This window comes from Lissotriton helveticus, chromosome 5_1 (assembly GCF_964261635.1).
Source record: "Lissotriton helveticus chromosome 5_1, aLisHel1.1, whole genome shotgun sequence".
In the NCBI taxonomy this organism is placed as follows: domain Eukaryota; kingdom Metazoa; phylum Chordata; class Amphibia; order Caudata; family Salamandridae; genus Lissotriton; species Lissotriton helveticus.
The window spans coordinates 44,094,832-44,111,545 of NC_136065.1; the positions used below are offsets into that span (position 1 = coordinate 44,094,832).

General features: G+C 42.9%; 1 protein-coding gene across 1 annotated transcript in view; it reads left to right on the top strand.

The window, feature by feature from the left end:
* The window catches only part of LOC144752375 (E3 ubiquitin-protein ligase TRIM39-like), a 319,437-nt gene that overhangs the window by 178,277 nt on the left and 124,446 nt on the right, over positions 1-16,714 (top strand). Inside the window, exon 3 of the mRNA XM_078640311.1 lies at positions 3,235-3,465. Coding sequence (XP_078496437.1) covers positions 3,235-3,465 — 231 coding nt within the window. The remainder of the gene's footprint in view (positions 1-3,234; positions 3,466-16,714) is intronic.

Consider the following 16,714-nt stretch of genomic DNA (forward strand, 5'->3'; position numbering starts at 1 on the left):
CGGACTTTCCTCATCCCCTTGGTGTTTGACCAAGGTTCGCGGGACGCGAGACAGCTGAGGCTAATAGTTTACTTAGATGATATCCTGATAATGGCACAGTGCAGATAAGTGGTCTCACCCCACACAGAACTTACCATGAGCCTAATAGATCACCTGGGTTTTGTCATAAATGGGAACAAATCTAGCATGGTAGCAAACCAGTAAATGCAGTTCTTGGGTTTTGTCATGAACATAACAAGGGCAGAATTGAAATTGCCACTGGAAAAGTTAAAGAAACTTCATAACGAATTGAGGAATCACTTAGGGAGAAAGAAATTCCCCTTGTGGGCTCTAGCAAGGATCCTAGGCCTTCTGTCGTCAAAAAGCCGAGCAATCTACTGTGCGCTCCAAAGACTCAAAGTCAAAGCATAAAGAACATGTCAATCGTATTCTCAAATGCTGTCTCTGGACCTGGATTCAAAGAAGGAACTACTTTGGTGGCTGCGGAATGAAGAAGCATGGAATGGAGGAGCCATTTTTGGGGAAAACCAGGAGATTGTGATAGAATCAGATGCAAGTTTAGAGGGATGGGTTGCAAGATGTGGCGACTCATCAGCAGGGGGACGCTGGACAGATCAGGAGAAGGAGTTGCTCATCAACTGCTTGGAATTATTGGCAGGTTCATTTACAATTCTATGCTTCACCAAAGACTTAATGAAGTGTTCTGTAACATTGTGCATGGACAACGTATCTGCGGTCAAATACGTCAACCCAATGGGGGGGCCTCAGATTTAGTCAAGGTCTTCTGGAGTTACTTTCTGAGCAAGGGCATGTTGGTAGCAGCTGAGCATATCCCAGGATAGAGCAATGGTGTTACAGATTTGTTCTCCCGGAATTTCAGGGATTATATCAATAGGAGGTTAAACATGGACATTTTCCTCAGTTGCCAGTCTATATGGGGAACCTTTGGGTGGACCTCTTTGTGGACAGATGGAACACTCAACTGTCAAAATCTTTCAGCTGGATGCCGGACCCTCAGGCCTCTGGGTGGATGCCTTCTTTCAGAATTGGCAGGGCCTAGCACCTTATGCTTTCGCTCCTTTTGTCATGCTACCAAGACCTCCTCCTACTACTACTACCTAAGCTACTGTTGCATGTTTGCAGGAACATGAAGGTCACGGTAGTGATAACACCACTTTGGAGGTCACAGACATGGTTCTCAATTCTACTACAAATGAGCATAGGTTTACAATCTTAATTCCAACTTTCAGGGAAGTAATTACAGGCCCAGACGGAAGGAGAGTCACATCCTATTGAAGAGCATGGACACCTGACGCTGATGGCCTGGCGGATTTCAGGAGACAATGGCAGATCCAGGCCTTTCGGCAGACATTTGTAGACTCATATCGGAGTCATGAGTGCCTGGCACATGGAAAGCCTATAGACTGGCTTGGGAGAAATGGGTTTGTTCCTTTGAAGGACCTACAATCCTGTTTCAACTGGTTTAGTAAATGTCGTTAATTACTTATCTGGTTTATTCACATTAGGACTTTCTTTCTTATAGAACAGTTAAGGTTTGCAGATCGGCTTTTGCAGCATGTCGCTGCCTTGTAGACGGAGTCTCTGTGGGCCAAAACTTACTGACTAAAAAATGTATGCGAAGTATGTGGGTACTAAACCCACCTTCTGCAAAATATACTGCATTATGGGACATTAGAGATGTCTTACAGGTTGGGGAGATAATTCTTGATTATCCTCAAAACATATCTCTTATAAACTCACTGTCTTGCTGTGCCTGGTGTCTTGTAGATGGACTTCAGACATAAAAGCCTTAGACATCACCATCCGGGCCTACCAATCAGAATGGGTTAGTTTTATTTAAAAGGCGAACAGAGACCATGTCAACAAATGTTTTCTACCCCTATTTACAGAGAATGAAAGAATGTTTGTAGTGAAATGTTTGATGAAATATGAGAGGACTGTGAGTATGAGAGGAAATACAGAAAACATGCTAATATCCTATAAATTGCCTCATAGAGCATTTTACTCCCCAACCATAGCACAATGGGTGACAGAAGTAATGAAAGAAGCAGGTGTAGACATTACTATGTTGGTGTAAGGCACATCACATGATTAGACACTTATTTGCTCCTGACTACAGTCGCAGATGCAGACTGGATTAGCTCACAGGCGCAGGTGGTGAGGTTCGGGGGGAGGGATGGGTAGTTGGGGATAGGTTAGACGTTTCCAGGGGGGAGGAGGGAGGGAATGAATGGGGGGGGGAGGTACATAAAAATAAGGAAAAGCAGATATGGATGATCTTAATACACTGTTTACGGCTTGTGGTGGGGCTATTGCTTATGTTATTCTCCCACTTGATGCCGCCCGACCCCTGGGATGTGGGCTTAATGGCAGTGTACGGAATTGAACAGAGTCCGGCGCCTTATAGCAGCCAGAGATAACAGTTTTGTGTTGAAAACTTGTGAGCTTTGTACATCTGCAATAAAAAAAAATTACAAAAAAAAATAAAAAATTACTCTTCCTGGTAGATATCCTCGGGGCTGCAGCTTGGTCCAATGAAAATGTTTAAAAGTTGCTATTTTTGACCTGTAACAAGCTTTATTGACAATGTATTAAATGCACTTTAAAACTAAATAATGTTAACCTCTGTGTCATGCCATAACATTTAGATTTTTCACAGCCTGGTGGGCAGATATTCTAGGTTTCATTAAAGACACAGAGCCTTAGATTATCCCTCCACATTGGAACCCTCCCTGATGGAGAAAAGTTATTGATTTTGTCTTGGTTTTTTTTTTTCCAGAGTAAGATGTTTTCACTGATTAAGTTTTTCGTTTGTAAGTTATGGATCTAAGAAACTATCTTGTTCGCGAAACCAAAAAAGGAAGAACACTGCATGCGGGGGAACTTTATTGTCTATTATAAAGTTATTGAAGTTCTATATTCTTCTATTGTTGCTGCTGTGAGCGAGCAATAAAGGAGCGGGCAATAAAGGAGATTTGCATAATCGTAGCCCCTGTGTCTTTAATAAAATACAGACTTTCTCCCCACCAGGCTGTGAAAAATCAAAATTCTCTTTCAAATGTGATTTTTGGGATGTCGCTCAGACAAAGCCTTTGTGCAAGGTGATGACAATCAGAATAGGCAACCCCTCCACCCTCCTCCTGGACCCCTACTCTCTGGACGGCCTATAGGAAGCTTTATAAAATCTAACCAGCTTTTCTTTGCTTCTGACAGAACAAGCTAAGAACTGAGAAGAAGAAACTTGAATCTGAAATTGAAAAACTGCGGCAACTCCTAAAAGAAAATGAGCAAACACTGCACAGGAGACTGGAGGAGATGGAGAAGAAAATAACCATGGTGGAAAATACAAATATCACCAAACTTTCCAATCAAATCACCTCTCTCAATGCAGTGATAACGGAGATAGGAAAAAAGTGTGAGGCGCCAGCATGGAAACTTCTGAAGGTGAGATACTGTTTGGTAAATACAACAAAAGAAGGAAGTGAAATATTCCTATTTTGTGTGCACTATTAAATGTATGAGTGGAACACACAATGATCTCCTGGCAGGGTCAATGCACAGTGACCCAACGCACTCTGACAGCTGCACAAAATATACAGTCATGGATTATTTACACTGTCCTACTTGATGCTGAGAGCCCGATTCAATATACAAGCAGTGGAATGTACAGTGACCTCTTACAGTGTCACATACAAGTTAATGTGACACACCAAGAAATTCCAGTGACAGTAATTAACGGGGAACCAAAGGAGCAAAATGTGAAAAAAGGCGGATAAAAATGTAAAGCATAATGTGAGCAAACATCCAAGAAATTTGGAAAGAAACCAAATTCCTCCTTTTCTAAGAAGTTTAAAAACATTTCTGTTTTAAATTGATTACTTTTCTCCTGATGCAAGTGGCCACCTACTTTCGAGTGCACTGATCTCTTGTTAGGGTGAACAGCTATGTAACTACAGTACAGACGTTAGGTGGTCCCAGTGGGACAATTTGGAAGAACACAAATATTTATGTAGCAGCATCCATTAAATTACTCGTACTATAAAATTCTGCTCATTAGTATTTATTCATATTGAACATCAATCTGAATGTTCAAAATCCAGCAAAACATCTGGAACATACATATGCAAAAGTGCCCCGAATTTGTAAAATGGAGAAAGGAAGGACTTGTGTGCAAAGTGGGGTTAAATGAGAGTGGAAAGCGAGTGACCATATACACATCAACAATGATATTAGTATGAATTCTAAGTTGTCCTGCGCATGAGGGAGCACGCCACGGTAGGCAATTCATCTGAATTATTACTACCAGGGGAACCCGCAAGTTTCATGCTGAGTTTATTTTCCGCTTAACACGTTTCAGAGCCCCCACCACCTTTGTCAAAGGCTGCCTGCAGCTTCGCAAGAAAACATCCAAGGAATGCTCTGTCATCTTCGGACGGATGCTCTCTGTCGCCCTCAGATGGATGCTCTCTGTCATCCTCCGAGGGATGCTTTCTGTCGCCCTCAGATGGATGCTCTCTGTCATCCTCCGAGGGATGCTTTCTGTTACCGTCGTAGGGATGATCTCTTTTGCCCTTGGAGGGATGCTCTCTGTCACCCTCGTAGGGATGCTCTCTTTTGCCCTTGGAGGGATGCTCTCTTTTGCCCTTGGAGGGATGCTCTCTGCCACCCTCGTAGGGATGCTCTCTGTCGTCCTCGGAGGGATGTCCTGGATGTTTTCTGTCACCCTCATCTAGTGCCCTTTACATGGAGCTACTTCTCATGAAGCTTCTTGGCTGTAAACTAATCAACATATTTGAGCAGAACATTACTGTTAAAGTGACAGCATATAACCACAATAAGGAGGTTTACACCTCTAACCCCACCCTAAGCCATATTGGAGAGGAATTTGGTTAATATTTAGGGTGCCAAGAAAATCTAGTTTTAAATTACATTTCTAATGCTGCTGGGCAGCAATTTACAGATTCATTTTGCACACACTGTAATATAATCAAGGGTTACTTGTAATATAAAATTGTCACTATTATTCAAACTAAATTTATCTGGGGCAACATGCCATCACCTACTCCAAATGCCTGGTTACATAGCTGGTTACAAAAAAAGAGTACAGCCCAGTTAGGCCACCGGGACCTGGGTGACTAACAGTACAGAAGATAGGTGGTCCCAGTGGGACAATTCGGAAGAACACACATTAATGTAGCAGCATCCATTAAATTACTCGTTCTATAAAATTCTGTTCAATATTATTTATTCATGTTGAACATCAATCTGAATGTTTAAAATCCAGCAAAACATCTGGAACCTACATATACAAAAGTGCCCCGAATATGTAGAAGGGAGAAAGGAAGGACGTGTGTGCAAAGTGAGGGTTAAATGAGGGTGGAAAGGGAATGAAAATATACACATCAACAATGATATTGGTATGTCCTACATGACAATTATATACAAGCAAAATAATTAGCAGCCATTATGCCACTGAATAGGCACAATGAACAAAGCACTGTTGCCCGCATTGGCTTATATACAACAATATGTCAACATTTCGACCGTTGACAGACGTAGGTGACCTTGATCCTTACAATGGGGTCTTCCTCAGGACTGTAAAGGGGCACCAGAGAATTTAATAAAGGGAAATAACTGGGTTGTACCCTTTTTTTGTAACCAGCTATGTAACTAGGCATTTCGAGTAGGTGATGGCATGTTGCCCCAGATAAAGGTAGAGATTTCCACAGAAAACTCTTTAGTTTGAAGAGTAGTGACAATTCTATATTTCGAGTAACCCTTTTTTTCCTCTCCTTAATGCGATTTTTATGGTTATGGTGGACAAGGTCCCTTGTCTTGGTTCCGATTGGTATGGCTGGAGACCTCCCTTTATTAACGTGCTGAGGACTGGGACTTATCCTAGGACCTTTAGATTTGTTGAAGTCGGTCACAAAAACCACGTGCCGACCATTTGAATCTGAAAGATCGCATTATATGTATCATTGGACATTTCTACGAACCCTACCTTATTTTGTTGCTGTTCCCTCTTGGTTTATCCAATAGCTTGACTTTCCTTACTGAGCCAATCCACTCTATTGCCCTGGGAGGGGTAGTAAGAATCCAATTCACACATATCTCGCCCCTAGCTAATATTATTACGGTAAACAATAAACACTTTTAACTTTTACTTAATACAGTAGTAGAATGATTACTATCGAAAATATCAAATAATACAATTAGTGGGCTTACCTCAATATTTGTTTCTAGAACTTTATCAATGGTCTTGCCCACTTCTTCCCAAAAGATTCCCAGGTGTGGACACTGGTGGAACGTGTGACTATCATTCGCCTTGGGATCCCGGCATTTTGGACATTTTCTTACCACCTGGTTGTTCAGTTTGGAGAGTCTTTCCGGCGTCCAGTATGTCCTATGTAAAGTGAAGAGATGATTTCTCCTAAGTGGTGCAGAGACTATAGTTTGCCATAAAAGAGTGCAAGATACTTGCCAAAGATGATGCAAGCCTTGAGTAGGGAAGGTCTTTCGCCATACTTCATCTGGGACAGTGAATTCATTGTCAGGGGACTGTATCAAGTGCCAATACCATTTCGATATTTCTTTTTTCCGTACGTCGCTTAATAGTTCGTATTCCAGATTCGCTGTGATTTTTAAACTTATTTTCAGATTTTTCGACCAATTCTGTAGTTGATCGTATTTAAACCTAGAGATCTTGCCCTGTATTACTTCCAATAATGAGTCCCAACTTATTAATGATCCAGAGTCAATCAAATGTCCCCATCCTGTTATTCCTGCTTCCCTAAGTGGGGTTGCTAATGTATCTTTTAGGCACTCTGGGGTTCCTGGAGACCTCCAAATGGTTGCTAGCTGGCTATAGTACGGAATCTTCCAAATTCTTCTAATATCGTATCATAACTTATATGCAGTGTTAAGTACCTTTAGTTTGATCTTTTTAAAGTAGTTTGGATGTCCAATCTTGTAGAAACAATGATCATCCTGTGTTACGGCTTTCCAGTAAGAAGAATAGTCGGCATTAGGTATAAGAAAATTTCTTATATGTTTAAAATGAAAGGCTCTATAGTAAGAAAGCAGGTCAGGGCTAGCAATGCCCACTCGATATTTCCTTTGACACAGTTTTCTCCATGATATCCTCACTCCCTTTGAGGCACAAATATAGCTATTAATTTCACTCTGTATATTTTTTAGCCAAGGTATCTTAAATTCTAACAGTATAGCGTTAAATAAGAAAATAAACTTTGGCAAAATAGGCATTTTAATTACATTTGAACGCCCCAAAAAGGACGGGGATAGACAACTCCACGATTTTAAGAATTTCCTCATTTCCTTAATCTTTGAGTTTAGGTTAACCTGAGCAACTTCTTCAATGTTTTTCGTAACCTCTATTCCCAGATACTTGATGCCATTTTTGATTCGACTAATGGTGTTACTACATTCCAGTGCATTATTTCCGTTTTCTGAATATTCCCTTGGTAGCCTGAAATTTGGCCAAAGTCAACAAGCAGCTTCGTGATATAGGGGAGAGTTTTATTAAGATCGCTCTTATAAATAATTGAATCATTGGCATACAATGCCACTTTATTTACCCAGCCGTTGAATGGGAATGGGATAATTTCCTCGACTCTCCTTATCATATTGGCCAGTGGTTCTATATACAAATTACAAAGATGAGGAGACAAGGAGCAACCTTGTCTCGTCCCCCTTCCAATCTGAATCTGTTTAGACAAGCTACCATTTATGAGTACTTTTGCAACTGGCATAGTATATATATTTCTTATTACTCTTAAAAAATGTGTTCCCAAACCAAAGTGTTTTATAGCTTCATGCATGTATATCCAATTTACACGATCAAATGCTGTAGCAGCATCAAAGGTTAAGACTGCTAATGTTAACTTTGCTTTGGAAGCTTTGTCAATGGACCAGATTAGTTGATGAGTAAGATCATGTAGTTGTCTTCCCTCTTATAAACCCTTTTTGTTCAGTATGTATGATTCTACCGGTGATATTCCCTATCCGTACTTCTAATATTTGGGTAAAAATGTTATAATCACAATTTTAAAGTGAAATGGGTCTGTATGACTCGCATCTGAGTGGATCTTTTCCTGATTTTAACATTAAGCTGATGGTGGCATCATTCCACGATTTACGGAGCTCAAGACCTTTCAAGTAAATGTTATTGAAGAGAGTCGTTAATCTTGGAATTAGTATTTCCCTTAAGACTACATATAATTCCACTGAGATAGCATCTGGGCCTGCAGCTTTCCCTTTTTTAGATTTTTGTAGAACCTCTAAAACTTCTTTGCAGGTAATTACTGCATTTAACACTTCGCTAAGCCCTTCTTCCAGAATTGGTAATTTTGATTCCCTGAGGTACAAATCTACCACATTGACTGAGGGGGTCTGATCCTCCGTATACAATGTCGGGAAAAAATCATCGAATGCCTCTTCTGTTTCTGTACTGCTCTCTACCTTTGCATCTACCAAGTCGCTATGTATTGCATTTATTATGTTCCTGCTGTTGTCAATATTGGTTGTCCATTCTATGAGTTTCCCACTATTCTCTCCGTATTCATAATTTGACAACTAGCAACCCATCTTTTCATTATCCTTCCTTCCAAATAGACAGACAATTCAATTTTCTTTTTAGGAACTTCCTCTTTTACTTTTTCTTGTTCTGTTGCAGAGGTTGCTGCTTCATAATTCCTGTGTTGGTCTAGAATATCTGATTCTAATTGAATTATAATATGTCTAGATTCCTTATTTCTTTCTGCAGCTAGTCCAATCAGCGCTCCTCTGACTACGGCTTTGTGTGCATCCCACACACCTTGCAATGAAACTTCACAGTTAGCCTTAATTTGAAAGTCTTCCTCTGTTATAAGTTTTAACTTTTCTATAATTTCCTCATGTAATAAGCGTGTGCGATCTAAGGTCCACCTAACCTCACCCTGTGTATAGCTTTGGATGAATTTGATTTGGACTAGGGAGTGATCGGATAGATGGGCTGGTACATGATTTACTTTAATAAAATGTTTGCTTAATGATATATCTATCAAGATATAATTCTTGATGAATGCCCATACTTATGGTTTATATAAGTAAATCTGCTAATCGGATCCCCTTTACTCTTCCATATATCACTAGTCCCAAGTCTTCTTTAAACCTATTAATCCATTTCCTCATTTTGGGGAGATTTAAGGCTCTCCCTGGCGGGTGTCTTGTCTTTTCTTGGGATTAATAACAGATTAAAGTCTCCCCCTATCATTGTTGGGACCAATATATTACTTAGCTGAGCATACAGGGATTGCAGAGGGGCTGGGTCATCTGAATGTGGGCCATTGTATCCGACTACAAAAAAAGTTTGCCCTCTATGTTGATCTTAGCTGCAGCCCATCTGCCATTTGAATCAGCAAACTCTTCTCCAATCTTTATCTTTGAGGGTTTTAACAATTATTGCTACACCTTTAATACAGCAGGACTGATTAGTACAGATTGATATTTCCACACATTTTCATGTTTTATAATTTCAAGCCACTCCGATTTAACAAGTGGGTTTCCTGTAGAATTATAAGGCCACATGTATAGAGCTTCAAGTATTCAAAGATTTTTTGTCGCCTTCTCCACACCTTCAGGCCATTTACGTTCCATGTTATAATTTTAATTTTACCCTCTAATGCTACCATCTATATTTTCTGCTCACTTCCTTTGTCGCTCTCTCCCCAGGCTCTGATTGTTTTAGGTAAAAGGTTCAGTTTTCAGGACCTTGTATTCCCTGTCTCTTGCATATCGGACAATTTTTGTTTTGTTTTTCCCTAATGCTCCCCACTCGATAAACCAAAAATAAAATAACCTAAACTAACCCCGGTCACCCTCTCCTGGAGAACCCTCCCTTCTGTCTTTGGGCAAATATTATTCATTTGACATAACTGGCCCTTATTTTTTTACTTTAATTTGCTCAAGTAATGTCTCAACTTCTTTTGGTTCTTTAATATTGTAAGTTTTGTTATCCCACATAATTCTCAGTAATGCTGGGAATTTCATCTGAACAGTAGCACCTGCATTTTCCGAGGATTTTTCCTTTGTGCACTTCGTCTAAAAGGATCTCTGTGTGCTCTTTGGATATCTTCATCCAGTGCTTTGCTTTTGTCTCTAGTTCCGGAAAACAATCCTTCAACAAGGATACCAAAAAACGATTAATATTCTGTCCCTCTGAGCCCTCCGGGATATTTAAAATTCGTAAATTGATCCTTCGAGAGTTCAATTCAATTCAAAGAAATGTATTCGGTTATTATACAGGTAAAAATAACCATAAAAGTACAATTAATAGATTACAATCATTCCATATGTAAAAATGTCAAAAAATGCATGTAATCAAGAACTTCTATGTTAAAATTCATATTACATTTGATTTCTGAAATTTAAAAATGCAACAACGGAAGCAACAATAAAAATATTATCCAATTTCTGAATTGTCAGGAATCCTGAACGGCATTGTCTTAGTTCCATTCTCTTTAACACTGGAACAATCCATCTTTTTCTGGGTATCATATAAAATGTGTAAAAGAACAAAACATGTATAGACGACTGAGCAGACATATCGTCACATGGGCATTTACAAAGTAATCTTGACCAATCGTTCACCTCAGGAAAACTTAAAGATCTATGCAGGATGTTAAGTCTGAGGCAAGTTCAAAAACCTGTCAATCCTTAATAGGTAACAAAATATAAGGCTGAATATTCACTCAAATGTAAGTAAGTAAACGTTTATTGTTTTAGGTTAATTAAAACCATTACAAAAAATATACATTGAAAGCATGTGTCCTCAGGTAAAAGTTAAAAGAAGAGTTTAAAAACAGAAAATTTAGTTGTAAAAGTAGTAGTGCTAAAACACAGTGTAATATGAGAGGTGAACATTGTTCATTGCATCTTATCTTGGCCATGGTTCCTTAGATCTGTTCGGGGCGAATTCATGGCTTATTAGTTTCAGCTCCACTAGTTTCAGGAATTTCACCAACTTCCCATTTAGTGGCGGAAGACCTGGATCAAAAAAAGGGAGAACTGCTTGTCTGCAAGTGCGAATTCTTTGTTCATTAAAAGCAGATTTTAGCAGGGCTGCTATTTCCTCTTTCAGCCCCGGGCAGGTGCATAGCAGATGTTCAAAGCTTTCGTTCCCTGCACCGCACAGCCTACATTTTACCCCACAGTTCCTTCTCAGCCATGGTTGTAGATGTGGTATGGCTGGTAAGATTCCTAGCCTATGTTTTAAAAAGGCTTCTTTAGTTTTCCTGCCGTACACCAGACCAAAATAAGCTTGTAGCCCTGGTGATTTATATGTGCACAGAGTCATCCAGGCGTGATGCCTGTGGGAAAAGGTTTTGTAAAGAAGAACAGGAGTGTGACCCATAAACCAATCGGAATTGGGGTTCAAAAGTATAAAGGAAAAACAGTATCCCAACAGGTGTGAATGGAAAGGCAATTTATATTGCATGCACAATGCATTACAACGGTCAGACAAAAGGAGACACTTATTCACAAAGATTTAAAGTCAAAAAGTTGATCTTTAGTTTCTTGATATTTAAGTCATAGAAGGACAATTTCATGAGACAAAAATTATACACAGCACACAGTTCAAGAATTCAATTGACAACCTTTAAGACTTGGTACTCAATATATACAAGTGATATGTGGCAGCACAAGTGAAAACAGTGAACAGCGATGAACGGCGGAGGGTGAGCAAAGTGAAATATATACAGTGACTAGCTCAACATGTGACAAGGAATCAGTGACTTTATGTTGCACAATTCGCAGTTTTAATTGGAGTCACAACAGGATGCGCCTATAATTTGCGCTGTGGAGTCGGCGGGAGTCGGCTGCATTCAGCGTTTTACCTCGCTAGCGATCCACACGCCGATCGTAGGCTTCCTGACCTCTGGCTGGTACGCCGACCCGTATTCATTACGCGATCAGCTCCTGTATTGTTCCAGGTCCCTGGCCATAAAAATTATCGCGGTCACGAAGTGACGCCTCACCTGTCCATCTAGAAGATTCAGCACCTAGATGAAAAGACGACTCCCGCCGGATCTTTCGGATCAGGGCTGATTTTCTACCCGCCTACAGCACCCCAAACGAGACAACCCAGTCCTGAAGATGGTCCACATTCGTTAAGGACCGAAACGCCGTCGACTCCACAGCGCAAATCATAGGCGCATCCTGTTGTGACTCCAATTAAAACTGCCACGTTCGGATTGGCTGCCGGCCCGGGCTTGGCTGCTGACATCTCCCCGGGCCGCGCTGTGATTGGCCGGCGGCCCAAGGAGCTGTGATGGCGGCTGGAGAGAGAGAACGACGAAGCAGGGAGCGGCGGGAGCCTACTCCGCGCCCCTGCGTCCCCCCAAGACAACTGCCACTTCCCCCCCCCCCCGGGGCCCCCAGGAGCGAGAGGGATCCCCGGAGAGCGAGGAGAGACCGGCGCATCCACCGACCGGTGAGTGCTGCAGGAGGGAGAGGCGGGGGAGTCGGGGCACATTGCCGGTGCCCACCCCTCCCCTCCAGCGCGAGCGCCCAGGTGCTCCGAGGCCCGTGGGGCCTTCCCTAATATAGAGTCCTCCGAGGGGGGGCCCCACCTGCCCACACCTTGCTTCCTGAGCCTGGAGAGGCTCCACCTTTGGTCCTTTTCCCGCTGAGCCTGCGAGGCTCGGCCCCAGCCCATATCATGCTTCCCAAGCACCAGAGGCTCCCCCATTTGGCGCTCATTCCTCCAGAGCCTGCGAGGCTCCACCCCTGCCCCTTGGTTCCGAGCCTGCGAGGCTCCAATGTGTTGCCCTCATCATCTACAGCTGCCCAGCACTTCGTGGGCAGCTGCCACGTGTAGGTTTATGACGGGCTACCTGCAGCCTGTCCTGACATTGAGACATTGGGCGTCCTAGCCCCAGAAAGGCCAGTTGGCCTGTTGAAAGTATTTGGCTAATGTTATGTGATTCCTGAGAGGTATATTGTGTTGCACCTCTGAAGGTGCTCCTGATACGTTATGTGTTTTATCCTTTGTGTTCCTTCCAGAATGTCCTATGCCTCAGATAGGTTACTTATGGTTATAGTGAGTCCTAATGCTAGTTCTTTGAAGTCCCTGTTTGTTATGTGTTATAATGCCAGTTCCATCATGTGCATATTCCTAGCAGTGGCCCCATGGCTCTGCCTTGTATATAGTCCCTTGTAAACCCTGCCCGTGCCCCTGGCACCTTGTAAATTGTGTATGTTCGAGGCATATGGGCTGCAGATGGTACATTTATGAATAGATCGCCATCTGGTGTTGGGCTCGGATGATTGCACTTTGTTTTTCTTCTGGAGAAGTCTTTGTCGTCATAGGTGACTCCTCCTCTCGGTGTTAGTGCGCATGGGCATCGGCTCCATCCTTAGATTGTTTTTTTCCGCCATCGGGTTCGGATGAGGATCGAAGCGCTCCGGACCGACTTCAACAAAGAAGGTTATAACCGGCGCGTATTCCTTTCCAAATCGACGGTATCGTTATCGAACGCGACTTCACTCCATACCGACGCGATTCGAAGGACGACGACTGCGAGAAACTCGACGTAGTCCAGCCCGGGGTCCATGGAAAGGACTCCATTCAAAAAATGTCCAACGTGTGGTGCTAAGTTCCCACACAAGGACCTACACGAAGTGTGCAACCTCTGCTTGTCCCCTGAACACGAATCCAGGGACTGTGAGGCCTGTGCAGCGTTCTCGTCAAAGTCGACGATTAGAAACCGTCGAGCCCGAAGACACGAGGTATCGAGAATGCAGTCACAAGCAATCCCGGAGCTGTTCGAGGACCAGCAACCAGAAGAGGAGGAAGAAGAGGCCGACGAGGCGGGGTCAGAAGCGGACGAGTCCGACGTCGAGGAAATCGACGTCCAACAAACCGTGAGTGACGACGTCCCTTTACCGAAAAACAGACCCCGCACGGTGTCGACCCCGCCCTCGAGCCCGGTCAGACAACCGAAAAAAGTTTCCAACGCCCCGCCTGCGAGCCCGGCAACGAAACAGAAACCGAAACACTCGGTCCCCCATCATAGTGGTTCCGGTTCCGATAAACCAACCACATCGACACCGAAGCACCAGGTCAAGGAAAGCTCGAAGTCGAAGCAGTCCATGTCGACACCGAAGCACGCTTCGGCGCCGAAAACACCCTCGACACCGGGGACATCTTCGATACCGAAGAAGTCGGATCCGAACAAAACTTCGGCACCGAAAATACAAATGGACATTTCAAAGAAAAGACACCTTTCGGAACCGAAAACTGCGGTACCGACACAGGAACACGGAACGGATCCTAAACAAAAGACTTTGTTTATTGACCCAAAGACTGGCAAGGTAGTCACAGAGCTACCTAAAAAGAGGAAACATGAACATTTGGACGACAAGGCTCATCCAAAGAAGAGAACAATGGGGACGAATACAACTCCTCCCCCTTCTCCCAAACCTCACACACCATCTTCGCCTATTCCTCACAATAGGCCAGATATTCCTCCCACACGTCCATCTACACCTACAACAGATGGAGAAAGTGACACAGGGGAGGGGGGACACCCTGGGGATGATGAGGACACAATCCCAGAGGAGGCAGACCCATGGGAGGAGTATAATGTGGGATCAGGTAATGATACCGACCTTGAGTCATATCCCTCAAAACCTTCACCTCCTGATGACAATACTGGGTTTGCACAACTCATTACTAGAGCAGCAACATTTCATAAGGTAGACCTACATACAGAACCTCTAGTACAGGACTTCTTATTAGAGACACTACCTACTGCACAAAGAACATCAGGAACACTACCAATGCTAAAAGGCCTTCTCAGTCATACATCAGAGATATTCAAAGACCCAGTGAGGGCTAGGGTATTGAACCCAAGAATTGATAAAAAAATATAGGGCAGCTCCAAAAGACCCAATATACATTAAGGGACAAATTCCTCTAGACTCACTAGTGGTCACAAACGCTCGCAAGAGAGCAAACTCTTTATCTACGGGAGAAGCGCCACCTCCTGACAAGGAGTCTAAACTAATAGATGCCTCTGGCAAGAGAGTAGCATCTCAAGCGGCAAACAGTTGGCGCATAGCTAATACGCAAGCACTACTTGCAAGGTATGACAGAGCGCATTATGATGAGTTAGAAACACTCATCAAACATCTCCCTAAAGAACATCAAAAGAGAGCTGATCAACTTATACAAGAAGGGAAGTTAATTACTAACACTTCAATAAAGTGCGCCCTAGACGCGGCAGAAACTGCGGCAAGGTCGACAAATACAAGCATCATGCTAAGGAGACATGCATGGCTCAGAGTGTCAGGATTCAAACAAGAGGTACAAACCTCGTTACTTAATCAACCTTTTGATGGGAAAACACTTTTTGGCACAGGGACAGATGAGGCCCTAGAAAAAATGAAAAAGGATACAGAAACGGCTAAATCAATGGGAGCATTGCAGCAGCCGACACAAAGAGGTTCCTTTCGTAGATCCACCTATAGAGGAGGATCCAAAAGTACAGGTACAAACCAACAGCAAACCTCTTTTACACCTACATCACCCAGAGGTAATTCTAGAGGTGGATACAGGGGTAACAACAACAAGGGTAGAGGTCGCGGAAACAACAACAACCGCAACTCTCCAACCCCAAAACAGTGACTTCATAGAGCTTCCCCCAGACCATATAACACCGGTAGGGGGACGCCTATCACAGTTCCTACCTGTCTGGGAAAACATCACATCAGACAAGTGGGTAAGACAAATTATCCAACATGGTTATTGCCTAGAACTCACAGCTACCCCACCAAACATCCCCCCCAAACAGCGTCCAATGAAACAAGATCACCTGACACTGTTAAAACAGGAAGTAATATCACTGCTAGAAAAGCATGCCATAGAGAAGGTTCCACAGCACCAACAGGGAACAGGAGTATACTCCCTATACTTCCTAATCCCCAAAAAGGACGGGTCTCTAAGGCCAATACTGGACCTAAGACCTCTCAACGCATACATAAATTCGGAACATTTCCACATGGTCACGCTCCAACAAGTACTTCCTTTACTGAAGAAAGGGGACTTTCTTTCTACACTGGATCTAAAAGACGCTTACTTTCATATCCCTATTCACAAAGCCCACAGGAAATACCTCAGGTTTGTGGTAGAAGGACAACATTATCAGTTCAAAGTCCTCCCATTTGGTGTCACGACGGCACCAAGGGTGTTCACAAAATGCCTGGCAGTGGTAGCAGCTCACCTAAGAAGACAACAAATTCATGTCTTCCCATACTTGGACGACTGGCTAATAAAAGCCAGGTCGCAAGAGGAGTGTCTGCAACACACACAAAAGACAATTCAGCTACTACACCAGCTAGGGTTCACGGTGAACTACACAAAGTCACACCTACAACCAAACAAAGTTCAACAATATCTGGGGGCTACCATAGACACAGAAAAAGCCAAAGTGTACCCCAACACAATAAGAGTCCAAGCAATGCTTACAATCATTCAGAGATTTCAGCCACAACACTCACTAACAGCAAGAGTGTTCATGCAGCTACTAGGCATGATGTCATCCTGCATACTGCTAATACCATATGCAAAACTACAAATGCGTCCGCTACAAGAATGCTTAGCGACACAGTGGAATCAGGCTCAAGGACA